The 18,610-nt window shown below is 39.9% G+C and overlaps 1 protein-coding gene across 1 annotated transcript; it reads right to left on the bottom strand.

Annotated features, from left to right (window-relative positions):
* On the bottom strand, positions 1-16,170 carry col6a1 (collagen, type VI, alpha 1). Its single transcript, XM_072441055.1, has 35 exons — positions 15,942-16,170; positions 15,248-15,377; positions 14,710-14,910; positions 14,460-14,619; positions 13,744-13,857; positions 13,645-13,665; positions 13,435-13,455; positions 13,304-13,348; positions 12,719-12,772; positions 12,593-12,637; positions 11,394-11,420; positions 11,285-11,311; positions 11,160-11,204; positions 11,019-11,072; positions 10,558-10,620; positions 10,110-10,172; positions 9,986-10,039; positions 9,878-9,913; positions 9,734-9,796; positions 9,522-9,584; positions 8,289-8,351; positions 8,057-8,119; positions 7,927-7,977; positions 7,812-7,847; positions 7,558-7,620; positions 4,816-4,881; positions 3,786-3,821; positions 3,411-3,447; positions 3,238-3,246; positions 3,016-3,149; positions 2,590-2,696; positions 2,054-2,240; positions 1,779-1,953; positions 1,654-1,683; positions 1-1,568 (listed from the first exon to the last, which is right to left on the bottom strand). Exons 1-35 carry the CDS (start codon positions 16,024-16,026, stop codon positions 964-966), a joined length of 3,033 nt encoding a protein of 1,010 aa, XP_072297156.1. The 5' UTR covers positions 16,027-16,170; the 3' UTR covers positions 1-963.
* Between the last annotated feature and the right edge of the window lie 2,440 nt (positions 16,171-18,610).

Raw genomic sequence — 18,610 nt, 5'->3', positions numbered from 1 at the left:
TTCTGGTGTAGCAACCTTTATTGAAGTGGCTCTTACAACACAGGAGGCTGCAGATCTTCTGATTAATGTTATTTAAGTGCACAGTTTTAGCTCTAAAGACAATCAGTAACAATATTGGATTTGGGACAATCCTGTGTGTTTGTGTCTGACATGTGGTTTCCTACGTCACTGATTAAGTACCAAGGTGTGTGTTTGATAAAAGCAAATGGGGACCAGCTTTCTTTCTTCCAATCAGCGGTCCCTACAGTTTACGTAACATTGCCCAAGGACCCAGGGCGAAAATTACCTCCATTCACACACAGGTCAGTACACATACTCAGCTGCTCGGTCCTCATCAATCATGTCAAAGGCCATGTTCTGTAGCTAATAGCTAATGGAGCTTTCAAGTGGTGTCAGGGATAAGCCAATCACAACTCAGCCCTTCATGTTTTAGGAAGGTCAGTGGTTTGATTTGGCTCTTTTGTAGTAAACTGATTATTGTTGAAGAACATAACTGGTAATGTTTGTCCACCACTTGAAAGCAAAAAAACCTGGTCAATTTGAAGGAAGTTCAGTCATTAGGTTTGGCCCATTAATGGATAGTGATCCAGAATGCAGAATACCTGAGTTCAGATCTGATCAAAAGCTACACAACAGTTCAGACGTAACAAAAACTGAAGGACGCTAACCCTGATCTTTGCCTTAAAGGTAGGAAGTCTGCAAAGGGTTTGTACAAAAATTCCATATAGCACCATGATGTATGTAGTTATCAGCTAAAATGAACCGAAAGGTATATCTCTGCTGGACGTCCCAGCCTGAAGGCAAAACTCGGGGTAAAAATGTACATTTATTGGCCAATCACACAATCATTTGTCATCGCCATAACATTTTAATGAACTTGAGGACAGTGTCATGTAAATGAAAGTGAATAATCATGGGACTAAAGGTCTAAAGCATGTTGGTCCAGTTGTTTAGAGTTCTGATTTAGGACATTGCCACTCTGCGGGACACGGTTTGGTGGAAGACGCCGCGGAGCAGTGAGGGGTAGTCAGCCACACGGAATAGATGGCGTTGAGCGTAGGTGATGTCGTCAGGCTGGCCTCGGCTCACCAGCATGCGCAGGTTTGCCTCATTCACCTGGCTGCCAACTGCGATCACAAACAGCTCCAGGTTTGCACCTGCCACTTTACGGACTTTGTCTGAAAGTAAAGCCGCGGTGATATCTTGGGACCTGCCATCAGAGAACAGCACCACCTTCCTCTTGCTGCTGCCGGAGGAATCTCCACGATCCTGCAGACGAGACATGGCAAAGTCCAGGGCCTGAAGAATATCAGTGCCGTCGTTTGAGAAAACGGCTTGTTCCACCCGAGACGACAGCTCTGTGAGGTTGGTGGTCAGAGGCTGCTCCATTTTGGAGCTGCGACTGTACTGGGCCACGCCCACGCGGACTGTGGGGGTCCTCCTCTTTGGGTCAATGAAGCGATCCGCCAAACGACGAACAAAGGTTTTACTGGTCTCAAAGTTCTTCTGGCCCACACTAGCGGAGCTGTCCATCATCAGCAGGATGTCATGATTTCGATTGAAAGTGACTGAAAAAAGTAAACAGCAAAGTAATAGAAACAAGTACATTTTGTATGTTTCATTCTGATCACTGATAAAAAAAAAAATACTTACTGGGACATTTGTAGTCTGGACATTTCTTATCTAGAAAATACAATACATATAGTGTTAATTATTGTGGCTTGTTGTTGAAAATATATATTTAATCAAATGTAGAGTATAAATGGTATAAATGAAACCTTGACATATTTTGGATGTGAGGTTCTGCAGGAAAGTGTCTTCCAAAAGTTCTGCAAAGTTGTCACGAACAAAAGAAAAGCCGGGCTTCTTGGTGTCGCTTTGGCACACCACATCTCCCAACTGCTCCAGGTTGGGCACGCGAGCGGAATAGTCTTTAACTCCTACCCCTCCCACCTAGGTAGAAAAATGTGTTATAGTACAATATGAACAATTACAATAAAAAAATGCCACTTTGAAATGAAGGTCCATGTTAATTTGGCAAAGACTGAAGTACCCTTATGTCTTTCCCACACAGCACATTGAGGGGCGTTTTGTCTCTGGTCGTGTCTGAGCGTCCGTCGGTCAGAACGATCACCACTTTGTTGTCCTTCCGCATCAGCTTGATGGTGTTTTGGAGCGCATAGTCCAGAGCCTCTCCTGTGTAAGTGGCCTCAGCCAGCCACGGCAGGTCCTTCACCATCCTGCACACACAAAGTATCTGATTATCACATAGGCAACAAACCATAATACTAGACACACATTTTTAAAAAACTTTTTGTATGTAACAAGTTGTAATTCCATTGCTTATGTTGTTTAAAAAAAAAAAAAATCACACTACAATTTTACAGTACATTCCTCTGTTATAGTTAAATATTGAATAACTAATACATAACTAATACATAACACAGCTCTGTCTCTGTGTGTGAGAGATTTGGTAAAGATAACGGATGACCAGGTTTTGTAAATTTTCCTACTGGATAATATGAAAATGCCACATGATATAAGTAGATTCAAGAAACTGAAAACAACCAATTTCCTGGACTAACTCACTGTTTGAACTCGGCGAGGCTGTTGGTGTTCACGCCCAGTGTGACCCCTTCCTGAGCCCTGGACCCACTGTACTGCACAACACTTACAGTCGAGTCGTTACCTGAAAACTGCAGAGACAAAAAATAAACAAAACACCACACTTGTCCACACACTGGTGCTACGGTCTTGTCAACATTTCAATGTCCCACCCTTCTTGACTAATTATATCCAAACTGGAAGAGCAGTGTCATGCCAAAGGGCCCATTCCATTTTATTTATGCTTTCAATTTTCAGCTGTGACAGTGAACCTGATGCAACACACTTTTCCTATATCCCATAGGTCCGATAAATACATTTATGAAACCATTCTAATCTAATGAAAACCAAAGAATGTTAAAATTATAATGTGCTATAATGTCAAAATGTATTATTTATGGTGGGCGTTACCTTGAGTTGTTGGTCTTTAATCAGTCTGTCAATGACTGTAATGATAAAGTCCTTGGAAAGATCAAAGTTTGCCAGACCAATACTCTCAGAGCTGTCCACAATGAAGGCCAAGTCCATGGGAGCACATTTACACTCTAAAAGCACAAACCGAAACAAATGAAACCAAAATCACCCCAAAAGAATGAGCAGCAATTATAATGACTACAAATGAAACAAACTCACCGCAGCACGCTGTGAAGTGGAGCAAATATGTAAAAGACAAACACATTTGGAGTCATTATCATGTGGAAAAACACTTTTTCTTCTTGGGGCTTGACATGTTTCACAATGTGCGGCACACATGTTCATAGGGTCCAGGTGTACATTGTTTGTATTCATGCAAATGTAAAACTTACAGCAAAGTTTCATGATGATATCCAGAACTTCACATTCCTGAGGAGAAAGGTGGCTCACATGAGTTTACAACGTGGACTGTTAAGGCACATTACATAACTGCTTTGAGAGTATTAAACACAAGTCACTCAGGCCTCAGACAGCGCTTCAAGTTTCAAAGAAAAGATGGAGGGGAGGAAAATAACTCAGAAATTCTGTATTGAATGTTTGCTGGGAGGTTTTTAGTGTTTAAATTCAGGAAATTGGATGTTTGCCTTTAGGCTAAATAAACTGCATCAGTTTCAGAAAGCTATCTCAGGGCATTATTCATCTCACTGTGCATTTTAGTCATGGAATGGGACCAAAATGAGTCCATCCACAGTGGATTGTGCACTTACATCAGTTCCTGCAGGTCCAGGAGGCCCAGGAGGTCCCTGTCAAAGACAAAGATAACACCACCGTTATGTTAAAATGTAGTGCAATGAATGAAGAAATTATTGAAGAAGAGAAAGGCTTAAAATGGAAACCCATGATTCTTCAGGAAGCATCCCCTCCTTTGAGAGCAAACCAAACTCCCTCAGTCTGAACCCACATCCACGCCCACACATTTGAGCTCACTATCTACACAACAACACAAACATCTTCCCCTGTTACCACAGCATTTTTTTCTCTCTCAGCGGCAGTAAAACCATCTGTTTTGTTTTAAAAGACATTTAACTCAGTTTAAGAGCATTCTTTTCTGTGACAAAGATGTGGTGAGCCTTAGACTGTGCAGACATTCACACACACACACACACACAAACGCAGGCGCGCGCGCGCACACACATACACACACACACACACACAGAGAGACAGAAAGAGAGTAGATGAAAGAAACAGTCCTGAGACACAAGACGCAAACAGTTCATACAGGAATATGCAGCGGAGACAGAAGCCAGAGGAGGAGGAAGGAGAGCATGTAAAGGCTGGGTCAGAAGTGCTCCAAAGTCTATTTGTGCTTTTTACTGTTTTATTTAGATCAATTGTACATTCATTTTAACAGGGCTTCAGTTCAGTTGCCAGTGAGTGAGGAATTACACATTTATTTCCTCTGCACTGAGTCATGGATATAATTTCTGTGTTTTTAAATGTGGTTTGTTGTTACATTCAGCACCGAGCAGTAAGCTCACAGTGACTCAGAAGAAACCACTGGCACTGTACTACACAAGAAGGGGAATACAAACAGAAAAACTCCTGTTTGGTCACAAATCTAAGGGCAAAATGTCAGACCATAGAAAGGCCAAACCTACGCATTAATTACCACTCCTCTACTAAGTGATCAACAGATGTAAGTTGAGAGTTAGGCGCCTGTGGACAGTGGAGGGATGTGTGTCCTAAGTCTGTACTTGTTCACATTCACATCAGTATTTCACAGCTAATTTTTCTTACCGGTCTGCCCTCAAGTCCTCTGTGGCCTTTGGCCCCTTTGGGTCCGGGAGGCCCTGGTTCATTGTTCTGTAAAAGAAAAGAAAAAATATGTTATAGAAAGTAGTATTCACACAGATTCAGAACTGAAACTGAAACTGTGGGTCTATTTGGCCCACTGATCACTTTCAGTATTGTATTTATATACGAGTAATCGACAGACCATTTTACAAAACGTCTCTCTTGCATGACTCACACTCTTCATTTGATAGCCATGGGTGGAGTGGATTTTGAAGTGGCTATTACATTGTTTTACACTGTGGAATCAATGCTACTGAAAACACTAAATCCATTTGGATGAAAAGTGTGCTCCACCCTTGTGTCGAGAGTGCAGCTGCAGTGAGACTGAGCCTCGGGTCCTTTGCACCGAGGATAATCATTTAAGTACTATACTACAAACAGCTGTTTACATTTTCAAACAATCAAAAGTTAGTAATATGGTAAAAAAAAATCGAAATAAACTAAAATCTGCCAATAATTATATTTTTGGAGTCAGGTTTAAAAAAAAAAAAAAAATATATATATATATATATATATATATATATATATATATATATATATATATATATATATAAAGGGCTTAAGCTTGATTCAATAATGCGTTACATAATTATATACAGCATATTTATTTCAAACTCAAACAAAACAATCGTGATTGCTTTAGTTAAATCAGATAAAATTATCATTGTTGAGCCTTCAGTCCACTATTTAGTTTTAAAATTTAACAAAATAAAATGTACATGAAACATAAAAAGAGACAAAGGCTAGCACTTTGAACTCAAAAACACAGGCGATAAATCATCTGGGGTTTGATGTGAAGCAGACACAGACTTAAGGATCTGCACTGTTTCGTCGGTACAATCTAGACATTTAAAGAAGAAAAGTCAGAAGAGAGGGCTGGTAATACCAACCACCTGGCTCTAAGAAACACTGAGCAGCCATTTTGAATCCACACGGTTCAAATTACGACACTTCAAACACATCGATTTAGCATGGACCATATCATACACTCATGGCTTGACCTTGGTGCATGGCGTCACGCTTCATCAGGCTGTATCCTTAAACTCAAATATACGTTTTCATCCCTAGGTGCTGAGAAGGTGCATAGTTTAGGAATCAAAGGTCCTGGTCAGCTTTGACCTTCATCTTTTGGGACACGCCCCAATCCATTTCATTCTATCCCTCGTGGCCAAACAAAAGAGTTGTCAAAAATATCAATACAGAGAACCGATTAATAGTAATACTTACTTAATTAGTAATACTAAAGAAAATCCTAAATCAAAAAAAATGTTTCAGAACTATTGTGCGTATAAGACAACATGGTAATATCAAATAAAGTAATATTATTTTGTGTTGAATATTACATTCTATTATCTAAGAAAATATCCTTTTATTATAACTATGATATTGTAACTGTTATGAGACTACATGATCATTAAATCAATGACTCTTATTTTGTGATGAAAATGACTATTGTTTAAAAAAGGGTATCAGGGGTAAATTTGTATCGAAAGTATCAAGTTTGAACTTTTGTATCACTGGTTTTAAGTCTAACCAAGAATACTTTTTTAGGTCTTCTTACATACTGGCATAAAAGACTCTATTTCTCATTAAATGATTTCTTCTCCCAAATGTCAGACCAGCAAAGCCAGTCTGTTCTAAGGAAAAATACTGCCCAAAAAAAGAAAAAAAGGAAAAGAGATGGGGACAGGCGATGCTTTGTATTTCCACTGTTGGAATGATTACCGTGTTCTGAATCATTGTTCTTTCATTAACTGGAAAACTGTGGAAATGGGAGGTTCTCAAGCAGCTTTTTGATACTGGTACAAATGTGAGACAAAATGGGCATTGAAAAAAGTTGGAAGCGGGTTGTTGTCTGTGGCTAAAGGGGTTTGGGGTCCAGATCTTGAGTGAAAATCTAGACAGCTGCGCCTAATAATCGTTCTGTCTGGGAACACAATCTTGATGAGTTGCAAACATTTTTGACCTTGTGTGAATTCAAAGATTACAAAGACGTGAGTTCTGTGTGCAGAGAAAGGCCAGAGGTCACCGACGTACAGATGAGAGCTAAGTCCAAACATGTGCAGAAATGTTTACGTCATAAAACTGGGGCCTTGGAAATGCAGTGATTTCAAGGTAAATACGAATGAGTTGAAGCCAAGGTAACGTGTTAAAGTGACACCATATATGGCCGATGTACAGTGGGCACACAAACACAACCAAGCTCTAAACCAAGACGAAAACCTTCATCTCCTCAGATAACAAACTCCTCGTATTCATGACAACGGCACAGCTGCATCTGCTCAACATCCCCAAAGACCCCACACACGCACACACACAGACACGCACACACACAGCTAACACAGACCTAACACTCCCACAGACAAAACACAAAAAAGAGCTGTTCAAATCTACTCATGAAGACACTTACAGCTGCAAAACATAAAGTCAGCTTGAGAGAAATACGCATATGCAAAAACAAAAGTTGGTTTTAGAGAAGACCATATAGATTTTTAATTGTAGCCTTATTAAGTCTTTGTTAATGCTGCTGTTAACAATAAAACTAAATAGAAATAAATCTAAAGGGTCAATACCAGACTTGTGACTCACATCCTGTTAGCCTAAAATTGGAATTGGAGACAGATCCAACGAGAACAGATGAGATTAAGGCGAATGAGTGAGGTCAAGAAAAATGAAGACACTTACGTCAGGGCCTGGATCTCCGGGCTCTCCGTCGTCTCCTTTGGGTCCAGGGGTTCCCTTACCGCCCTGAGGTCATCGCAGGACATGTTGGGGAAAAGAAAGACACTCAGACATGCTTGTATCTGTTGTTTGAATCCAATTAATCTGAGATATGTCAAAACACTATTTAAAACAACAACAAAATCATTCCATATTTTCTGTGTGAACTTTGGCACAGTGTCAAATTCTGTGAGATAAAATGTTTTTTTTAAACTTACGGGCTCGCCAGGTTCTCCACGCCCGCCAGGATAACCCTAAAAAACAAAAACATTTGCTTGGATTTGAATTTTAAAAAGATGCACTAAATCTGTTAAAATATTTGAGAAAACATACCTGGAAACCATGACAACCCACAGTGCCGTTTCCAGGGGCGCCATCTTCTCCCTGAAATTCAGAGATACATCAATACATCACTCTCACATCACCACAAATCCTCCTCACACAAAATGGCCGCCGCTCTCACCCGCTCCCCCATCACGCCTCTGTCTCCTGGAGCGCCTTTGATTCCTCTCGGCCCTTTAGGTCCCTGGGAGAACAAAACGATTAGAAACATGATGTTTGGCCTCGTAAAACTCAAGTATGTGTGTTTGACATAATTAAGCCTTTGTACCAACAACAACTTTTTTACCAAGAACATAGTGGAAACGTGAGTGTTCTCATTTATTTTACAATAGAGGCCGTAATTTTGGACTCACTTCTGGTCCAGGAGGGCCCTCGTCGCCTCTGTAGCCAGGAGCACCTTGTTTGCCAGTCACACCCTGTGTTGAGAGAATCATTATTATTAGTACACAGTTTTGCACATGTCATGAGAAACTGCAAAAATCCAACCAATTTTGCATCACTCGTTGATCAAATCTAAAGGATCAACCCAAAATCTACGTTTGAATAGAATTAGTCAACCTCCTTTTGTACTTTTTACCTGTTATAATATGAATATAGTACAAAGTGTACATGATGGTAAAGGCAGATTAAGTGGTTAAACATCATTCACAACTACGCTGCAGTGGACGGGGAATACAAAATAATCCAATGTCCTCTTGATTTTGGCATTGTGTCTAGCTGACGACAGCTGAGCGCAGCTGCTGTTTGTAATGATCTAAACATGTGAGTAAAATCTATTTCTTCTCACACAAAATGGAACAAACCACTATGTTCCCATGAATTCCAATGTATTACCAGATTACAGTGTTCAATCTGGGTTTGAATTCAAAATCTACAGTACATTTACACAATTAGTAAGAGCCAGAAATGGAGCTGTGATCGTTTCAAAAGAGTACAAGAAAAGTACCTGGCCTGAATGATGTGGACTTCTCATCACAAAACACAGACACACCTTCATTTATGAGGTGTTTCTGAGGACACCGTGTTCACAGGGAGCATTTGAGGTGGGTTCTATGTGTCAGTTACTCCATGTCATTTGTTGTTATGTTTTCACTGGTCATTCAGCACTGATGAGGAAAATGCTGCCTGAAGCACAAAAGAGCCATTGAAGCTCATGACATCATGGAGGTAACCACAACTAACGCTTGTACGTATTATTATCATTACAGTGCCTTGAGCTCCATTAAGAAAACCATAGAGAGACTTTGGCTGGAGCGAGAGAGAAGAAGTGAGTCAGAGGGGAAAGACTGAGCGTGGATGTTCCCTGGAGAAGTAAACTCTGGGAACGAGCTGCAGGACATGGAGCTTGAAGGGAGTGGGCAGCTCTGGGGCAGCGGCCAGGTGAGTTTCTGTCTGGGCTGAGGCCCAGTGCACGCCCCCTCAACTTACACAATAAAAGCAGTAGCTTTTCCAATTGGAAAAAGGGAAGCTGTCCAAAAGAAAAAGTGTGTCTGCATTGGACTGGGCCTCCAGATTCAAAGCAATCTAATGCTAAAGCTAGGCGTGTAGAAGCAGTGAATCATAACAGTATTATTTGTGTGTCTTACGGGGTCTCCGTTGGGTCCAGTTGAGCCCTCCCTTCCTTGCTCTCCACGAGGTCCTGGCTCACCCTAAAATGCACAAAAATGTATTAAACTACCAAAATGTTTTAAAGATTACATTATTAAGCAAGTAAAATGTTTGTCCAGCTTTCATATTACATTCCAATCAATGTTTTTTTTCCAGGTCTTGTAATAACTTTATTTTGAATAAACCGTACCGTTTCTCCTCTGACGCCTCTGTTTCCCCGAGAACCTTGCTCCCCTTTCTCTCCAACTTGTCCCTAAAAGGATTTAAAGCAGAAGTAACTCTCTGGCAGCGTTCATACAAACACGGTCACTCAAATAAAAGTAACTGTCTTTACTCTCTCTCCTCGGGTTCCAATTTTTCCAGCTTCACCCTAAGGGATACAAAGACATGAACTTATATGTGCAATTAAGACTTTTCTAAAAAGTATCTCAAATGGACATACATCGTCGCCGCGTTCTCCTTTGTCTCCGTTGGCTCCTGGTGGGCCACGTTCTCCCTGTAATAATAATAAATCTTACACTATTGAACTTTTAAACTTGCTCATGATTGTTGCCTTAATCATTTACCTGGATTCCCAAAGAGCCATAGTTGCCAGGACGTCCAGGTTCACCATCTTGTCCAGAATCACCCTGAAATAGATTGAATCAGTTTGTAATTTCAACTACTCTGGGACCAATCATTTATATATATATATATATATATATATATATATATATATATATATATATATATATATATATATGCATAATATGATAATAAATATATGGCTTTGGGGATGGCAAAACCATATTCAGTATCATATTGTGATAACCCTGTGCCAACTGCGTTGGAGAGATTGATCATTGTGATTCAGTGCTTTTCTGTTTACAGCAGCTATAGAGCTGCTTTAAACAGAAAAGTAGACCCTCATGTTTGACCGGTCAAACATGAGGGTCTGTTTTGTCTAACAGGAGTACTTTCTAAAGCAAAACGCTGACTTTAACAATGTTGTTTTTAGTTGTGCAGTTGGTTTACCTTCTCTCCTTTCTTCCCAAAAGGACCAGGGTCTCCCTTCGGTCCAGGCTCTCCTTGCAGACCCTGAACTCAGTGAACACAGTACAAGATCAGGAAATTTGAACTCACATGTAAAACGCATTGTGTATGCAGCACATATACATGCACTTATGCACATGTTTATTTACATGACAACTACATCACTTCATTTACACAGCCTGACAGAAGGAATGTAAACCAAAGTGTGATAAAAGACCCATGAGCTTGCGTGGCTCTGGGGTCCATACAAATGCACCCAAAGCATTCCTGATAATGTAGCCACCGCTAATGTGCAAGCAATCTATGATAAAGTAAAGTGGCAGCTCTAATCTCAGAGATTATGTTCAAATAAAATTGCTGCAGCAGAGTTTGGTTTTGATCCAACAAGATATCGATGATTCCATAAAATATTTTTTGATGAAATTTTTTTATTTGGTACTCACATCTGACCCAGGGGACCCTTTGCAGCCAGAAAGACCAGGATAACCTGGATCACCCTAATGAGAAACAAAACATGACATCATACAAAGGTCTAGCAGTCAATTAAAATGTATCAAGCAATGTTGATTTTTTTGGTTTTTTACCTTACGTCCATCAGTTCCATCTATTCCTCCCTGCCCTTTATCTCCCTAAAAGCAATAAAGAAGTGAATAATTTAGATGCAACATAAAAACATTACATTCATAGATCACATGCAAAAAAAGTTTACCTTGTAGCCTTTATGTCCTCTTTCGCCCTACACAAAAGACAAAAGCAATTAATAATCTATCAAGAAACTAAACAAATTAAAGTAATGTAAATGTGGGTGTTAGCATCACCTTCTCTCCTCTGCCACCACGGTCTCCCTGTAAACACACAAACACAAATCGTAATTACCAGTACACTGTTTGATAGATGTTGACTTTGGGTTAGTCCTGTAGTGGTCTGTCCTGACAAAGGGGTTGTTATTTTGGCTGTCCTCCTTTGTCGGCTAAAATGTTACACAATCAAAGCATTGTTCACAAAGTACTTCCATTAATGTATCGCAATGAAAAAGTAGCTCTTTTTAAGATTTCTATACCTCAAATGTGTTGTCCATTGTAACTAGTGTGCAGAGGAAGTGACATCAAGTTCTAAGATGCTTTTTCCCAATTTAGTTCAGCCAAGACCCGGTTCCTAAACCTCTCCCAAAGCCCTAACCTTAAAGAAGATATGCCATGGTTTTTGGGGGGTATGAAACTAGAACACATTGATAATACATAGATCATTATCTATATTTTTGTAAACCACAATATTGATCTAAAAGGCTTCATAATTTAAATCGATCCATTAACTTCCTGTTCAAAGCTGTAGAACTGAGTGGTTTAGTCTCTTCACAGAGGCATTTCACCGTAGCAAGCAGCAGAGTATAGAGCAGTGGGCTGTGACAGGGGGTAGGTGAAAATATACATTTTGTAAATACTTGAGTCTCAGATACAGAATCACTCAATCAAAATACCACTTTAATTAAGCCAATGGTGAGCGAACACCGTCATAATTTGGTTAAAAGTAACATTTTCACATTAAGTTGGCTAATAATAATAACCTGTTTCTAAATGTAACGCTAACCCTCTCCTGATTGTGAAACAATATATTATCAGAAATGCACATTTGCTAGCAATAAGTGGCTGATGGCTGATTTTATAAGAGCTTTTTTAAGAGTGTTTTTTTTTTAGGTTTTCTATAAGTTATCTGCTCTTTGTTGTTTACTTCTGTACCTACTTTGTGTTGCAACAATGGAATTTACACATTGTGGGACAAATAAAGGCTTATCTTGTCTTGTCTTATCTTATGTGTGGTATAACGGAGTAGGAGAAAAAATACATTTGAAACAGGAAGGAGGCACAGATACTGGAAGAAACAGAATTTTGTAATCCTTCATTCGGTTTATGATTGGTAAAATAAAATCATAACATTAAATACTACTGTTTAATTGTAGTGTTCAGATTATTATATTGCACTATTTGTGGTGCTTTAAAAGTGTTTTCAGTTGGCGTACCTTCATTCCACTGTAACCAACTGGACCAGGGTCTCCAATGCTGCCCTAGATCATATATATAAAACTTGATTAGAAAACATACTGTGTTGTACTTAAAATGAAAGATTGTGCAGGTAAAATGCTTACCACATTTCCAATATCTCCTTTCTCTCCGGGCATTCCAGGTCGGCCTGTTTCTCCCTGTAATTATACATTCAGAAGTCTCATTATCAGCGCATATTTAACTTTAATTGTTAACCACCTTGTTTAGGGCCGACTTTTCCAAAAACAATTGGCTGGAGCCTTTGTGAAGCTGAGACTATGTAGTTTTGGACTCGGATTTAGTTTTGGAATCTCTTTTAGTAAGTAGAAACAAGAGGAATTCAGATTTTGAATCCCACCTAGATTTTGTTTGTTAAATATTGGCTGATTTACACTAAAATCAGCATCTGTTGGGTTTTGACAATTATCTTCAAAAACCTGAAGGTAAATTCACTAAAATATTTATCATAAAGAAAAAATGTCCAGGCAGAAATCCATATAAAAGTCCTATTAATTTGTCATTTTATTTTAGTTTTTTTTTTAATGTGTGTTTGGAGAACAAACTGACCTTGATTCTTCCCTAAAATAGTGATTTGAATGTACATCATATCAAGTAACTTGAGAGTTCCCTTTTATAAGCTGGTGAACAAAATGGAATAAATAAGAGGTTTAAAATCTTTATCATATTACGTTAGAGCCACCGTCACCGTCTGGACCTTTTGCCCCTCCGGGTGCCTGCAGATCAAAGAAAACATATATATGATGATGCAGTAGTTATGATGTTTTTCAACCAAACTTATACAATTAAAAAAAACACTTACGTTGCAGTCAAATGAACAGCACTAAAATAGAGAATAGAGAAACATACATCAGTAACAGCAACATGAAACAACTGGAAATCTATGTAAATGATTGTTTAGCTTTTGCAGTTCAACATCTATATGTCAATAATGAGGATAAAGTTTGCATAGAAATATTGGGTGAGTAATAATAAGCATGTGTGTGAGTAAAGTAGTTTGTCCATTTCTTACCACATCCTTTGTCTCATTTGTCTAAAAACAAAACAAATATTCCACATATGAGTTCAGATAACAGTTTACAGATTATAGAGAGTGATTTAAAACACATACAATCATATCAATGATGGTCCTAATTGTCCCGATGTTGGTCGACCTGGAGTCATCTGCAGCTGTGAAGTTCTGTCTGTAGGCGTGATCTGTGGCGATCACCGACAGCCTGGTGTCCTGATAAACGACAAAATATTACATATATACAAATATTTAACACAGATATATTTAGGCCTCAAATAAAAACTATTCAGCGACATCTGGCTGACCTTTATAACAAAAACAAATCTCAGACACAAAAAGCTGGGCCACTGAGATTATTCAATAAATATTGTTATATTACCGGTATATCAATGTCTCCTAAGCACTCTAAAAAAGTCCCATACTATATAACATTCAAGCTTTTAAAACTTTTGAAAACAATATCTTAACATCTTGGAAATTGCACCTCCAGTGGTTTGGACACATAATGCATACGGAAGATGATGTGATTTCTAAATACTACTACACATCCAACACCAAATAGGAGAGAAAAGGACATTTAAATGAAAATTATGGAGGTAAAGAAACTAGAAACTATTAGCTCTGAAGTTGGTTAGCTGCAACATTAAAGGCAATTAAACCGCTGTGAAAATGAGAGCACTCAGCACAATTCCAGGTATTTTCATTTAATTGGGAACCTTTATTATAACATCATTATTAGCATGTCCAATTAAGCCTGATTTCAGACCATTAAATGTTTGGTTGAGATGAGGTTTGCCAAACAGGCAGAACAATACCTCTTGGTCAGGTGAAATGGCCACAGCGAACACTTTGACCCCATGCTGCCGGGCTTCGTTAGCTGCCTCTTGCACTCCTCCACAGGGCTCTTTGTAGCCAGTCAGAGGATGCCCATCTGTCACCACCACAATGTACTTGTTCTCGTGATAGTGGGACCCCCTGTAGTGAGGCGTAAATATGTCAATATTGTACTATTAGGTTATTAAAATTATGTTATATGCGTGATGTTGAGTGAGATACAAATATTACCCAACAAGCAGCTCTGCAATGCCCCTTTTGATAGCACAGTCGGTGTAGGTGCCTTTGCCGATGTATTTGATGCCGTCAATGGCGCTCTTCAGTTGATTCTTGCTGGTGGACAAGTCCATCAGCTCTGCCACGATCTCAATATCATCACTGTAGTGCAGGGCTCCTGAGTTCCAGGTCAAGTACCGGTCACATCGATGACGACTGTGGGGAGGAAATCAATCAGCAATATGCAAAACTATTAATTTGTCACTATTCCAATAAGTGACTGTGTTTTTAATATTTTTAGTACAGACAGTGTTGTGTGGATTTGACCAGTTTAAACTTTCACCTCCAGAAATCCCTACATTCCCAGTTTATTTCAAAGATTGTGCTTGTATAAAATGCAAGCAGTTGATTCTGGGCTCTTTAAAAGCTGACATGCCATTGGGGTGAAGAGTCATGTGGGGTAACTGTGATGAGTGATAATCCTGTGGTTACAGCCATCAGGAAATGGTTGAGGTAATTGGCTATAAACACATGCAATGTCTTTAAATCTTACATGTCTCGGAGTTGATCTAGGAACAGCTTGGTGAAGTCTTTGATCTGGTTTATATAAAACGCAGGTGGCTTTTGTCGGAGGGCAACGCTCTCAGATGTATCCAATACAAAGAAAAGGTCAACAGGGCACTCTGCACAAAGCAAAACAGCAAATATGATTTAGGGTTATATATTGGAAAAGGCTAGACATTAATACTTTTATAATTAACTGCATACTGCTGCAACATTTAGACCTGCAGATGTATGGTTTATAAAAAACATTATTGACAGGTGCAGGCCTACTTCCTGTCAGGGTTGTTGGACCTGAAGCTTTCCAGATGCTGCAGCATCTTTACAATGAGGCTGACTTTAGGGTGTTGCTGATGAAAAAAACTAAGATCTCAGATGAATCCATTTAACAAGGCTTTGATTCCTCTGCACAGTCTGTTCAAATGAGGCCTGCTAAAAGTGGGCTGCTGCTAATCACCATGCCCCGTTACAGTTATTCATGCTTTCAAGTGTATTCACTGAGGGCGTTTGACCATCCTAGGACCTATCTGGACCTTTATAGGCTACACTTCATAAATCAGTACACTCAACATACTACATGTACATCACCATACATGTACAACACAGCTTGAAGACACAGAGTGGATGACATAAAAATACAAGAATTATAGCCAAAATACAGACATGGTAGCAATGAGTAAACTTACCTGCAAATTTGGCTCTTTGGACCTGCGCCTGCGATGACGCGAGGAGGACGCACAGAAGTGCCAGGAGACTTCTGAGGGTCTCCATGCTCAAACTTTCCCCCAAAACAATAAAACACAACCACCAAATCTACCCGGGCCCGAACCCCGGTATCGTTAATCAGATTCGGTAACTTTCAAGGATCCAGCGCTCCACCGCAGTAACTCCAAGGCGAGAACCAGAGCGCGCAGAGAACCAAAGCGCGCAGAGGAGGGCCGGAGCGCGCAGAGGAGGGCCGGAGCGCACGGCCAGGAGCGAGGAGGGGGAGGGCGGGGGAGGAGTTCACGCGCATGGATCAGCGACTATGAACGGGAACGCGCACGGACAAATTCTACACATTTAAACAAGGGAGTGTCTACAGAGCCGCGAAACTGCCATGTTATTTTGTGCCGCGGCTCCTGAAACTGCTGGGCTATTTGACCGCGCCGTGTTAGACAGCGCCGGGTTAGGGTTAGGGTCAGGGTTCGGGTCAGGGTTAGGGTTAAGGTTAGGGTTAGCCATGAGGCTATATGGCCGTGCCGCGGCTCCTTAAACTGCTGGGCTATTTGACCGCGCCGCGGTTAAACAAACGGGGCCTATGCATGCGCACATAACAAGGGCCAAAGACGAGACAAGATCAAACCAACGAGAAAGCAAAAAAGACTGTTTGCCTTGGCAAAGGTTACAATACACTTTAGCGAACTTTAACGAACACTATAAGACTAGTTTTCTTTAGTTTGACATCTGTTTTTAAAGACCAATATTAATCTTTAAACACTGGAGTAATTTTGATAAAACATTACAAGAAGCAGCTGAGGAACATCAGAGGCATTGTTGGGGGTTTACGCTCACATCTGGTTCACTTTGGCATCCAGGCCTGATCATAAAAGCAGCAGAAATGAAGTGGTGGAGATTTACTTTTACGTCTGTGCACTAAAGAGGTAGAGACATAGTGCCATCTAGCGTGCAGTAAGGCAATAAACTGGATGGTCCATGGGGAAACGTTTAGGGCGTGTACGGTTTGTGGGAGTGGGTGGGAGGTAGGGGGAAGTCATTTGGCAAGGTGTTGGTGTGGGTGGATGCTGGTTGCCTTGGGTGTTGTTTTTTGTTTGTATTTAAACGCTGAGTTTAAAAAGGCATAGGTCTGGACTCACTTTTTCCACTGAGCTCACTGAAAGAGATGAGAGGGGATGGAATTATAGGGAGAGAGCGGTAGAGGGGGGACATCTGGTAATGATTTGGTTTTAATAGTGGTTCGCATAATAAATTTACAGGGTTCTTGGCATAAGTCTGATTGTCTATAAATTGGCCTGCAAGCATTCATTTGCATTTGAACACTGTTTAGCACAAAGAGGTCTCAATATTCCGTCATTATGAATGCATTTCTTCTTAAAACACAAGTGGAAATGATTAGTCACGGGCGTGTTTCCAGTTTTCACAATCACTTTAAGGGTCTGCTTAAGATTGGAAGGTGAGCTTTGGAAAAATGCGCACCTGGTTAAACGGCTGGTGACAAAAACACAAGAAAAGAAAAGAAATCACGTTGGGAAGTTAGGGTTAGTAGAACCTCTGCGCCAGAAAGGAAAGTTTGAACCAGCAGTGCAATTGTCCAAGTCCAATATTAACACGGGGGTTTTAAGATTGTGAATAACTCTTTATTGCCTGTTATCAATGAATACGCATTGCGGCTGACATGAAACCCAAACATGGAACATGAAATGCCTTGAAAAACACATACATTTCCAACTAAAACTGTGCACACATGGAAGAGATTAAAGGCGCATGTAACAGTATGAGGTCACTGCACTGGGTCCCAACATGATGGTCCACATACGGGGTACTGGGGACAAAAGGCAGGGCATCTAACAGCACTGGAGCAAAAAGGGGCAAAATGGGTAAAGGTGAGTTAACTTAGATAGAAATGGAAAGGCAGTGACTTCAATACTTTCTAAATGACCATTTAACTAACATCTGGCGATGTTCAAAGAAAAACACAGGAAAACTGCAAAGTGAATGAGGGACAGAGTCTAATGACGTTAATGAGGGGAAATGAGCTGAACAGTCTTCCTGTACATTTAATTCCCATCAGCACAAATGTACTGGATCTTTAAGTTTACATTAACTGAAGCATATTTCACCTTAAAATAAAGGTAGTAGTGGTAGAGAGGTTTCCTGCTTAAATTAAGCTCAATAAATAAATTGTGGAGTAATGGAAATATTAGTTTGCTTCAAATTTGTGCTCTGGTTTTATGCAATGGCAAATCTACAAATATGCAAAGTGTCCCAGATGTTAAGACAATTGATAATGTATGAGGCACGTTATCATCATGTGTTCTGGAACTCTCCTGTTGCACATAAATATTGGAATGTAGACTGTTTTTGACATTGCCATCCCACTCAATTTCAGAACTATGTACCTGGGTCTCAAAACCTCTGCCATGGACAATATAGATGGATACCTTTGGAGCATACTTCTGGAGGGCATCTAGAAGAGTTTTTTTTGTGTTTTATTTTCATGGGATGCTAACATTTTATTTTCCGCTGGCCTTGGACTTTTATTGCGTGTTTTTTTGTTTTCTTTTAGTTTTCAAAATTAAATAAATAAATGATTCTACTTTTTGGTTATCTGCCGACACCTACTGTTCATAATCAC

Source organism: Eucyclogobius newberryi, unplaced genomic scaffold (genome assembly GCF_026437365.1).
Source record: "Eucyclogobius newberryi isolate DKJ021-1_F unplaced genomic scaffold, fEucNew1.0.hap1 SCAF_12, whole genome shotgun sequence".
Lineage (NCBI taxonomy): Eukaryota > Metazoa > Chordata > Actinopteri > Gobiiformes > Gobiidae > Eucyclogobius > Eucyclogobius newberryi.
The sequence above is the reverse complement of the archived record's forward strand: the minus strand, read 5'-3'. Positions and strand labels throughout refer to the sequence as shown.

Bases quoted from the DNA above. Each gene is read 5' to 3' on its own strand.
- col6a1 (XM_072441055.1), bottom strand. From the start codon at position 16,026: ATGGAGACCCTCAGAAGTCTCCTGGCACTTCTGTGCGTCCTCCTCGCG. The intron at 13,349-13,434 runs GTAAGTGTTTTT...TTTGATCTGCAG, and splicing joins GCTGTTCATTTGACTGCAAC to GCACCCGGAGGGGCAAAAGG. The intron at 12,773-13,303 runs GTAATATGATAA...GTATAATTACAG, and splicing joins ACGGTGACGGTGGCTCTAAC to GGAGAAACAGGCCGACCTGG.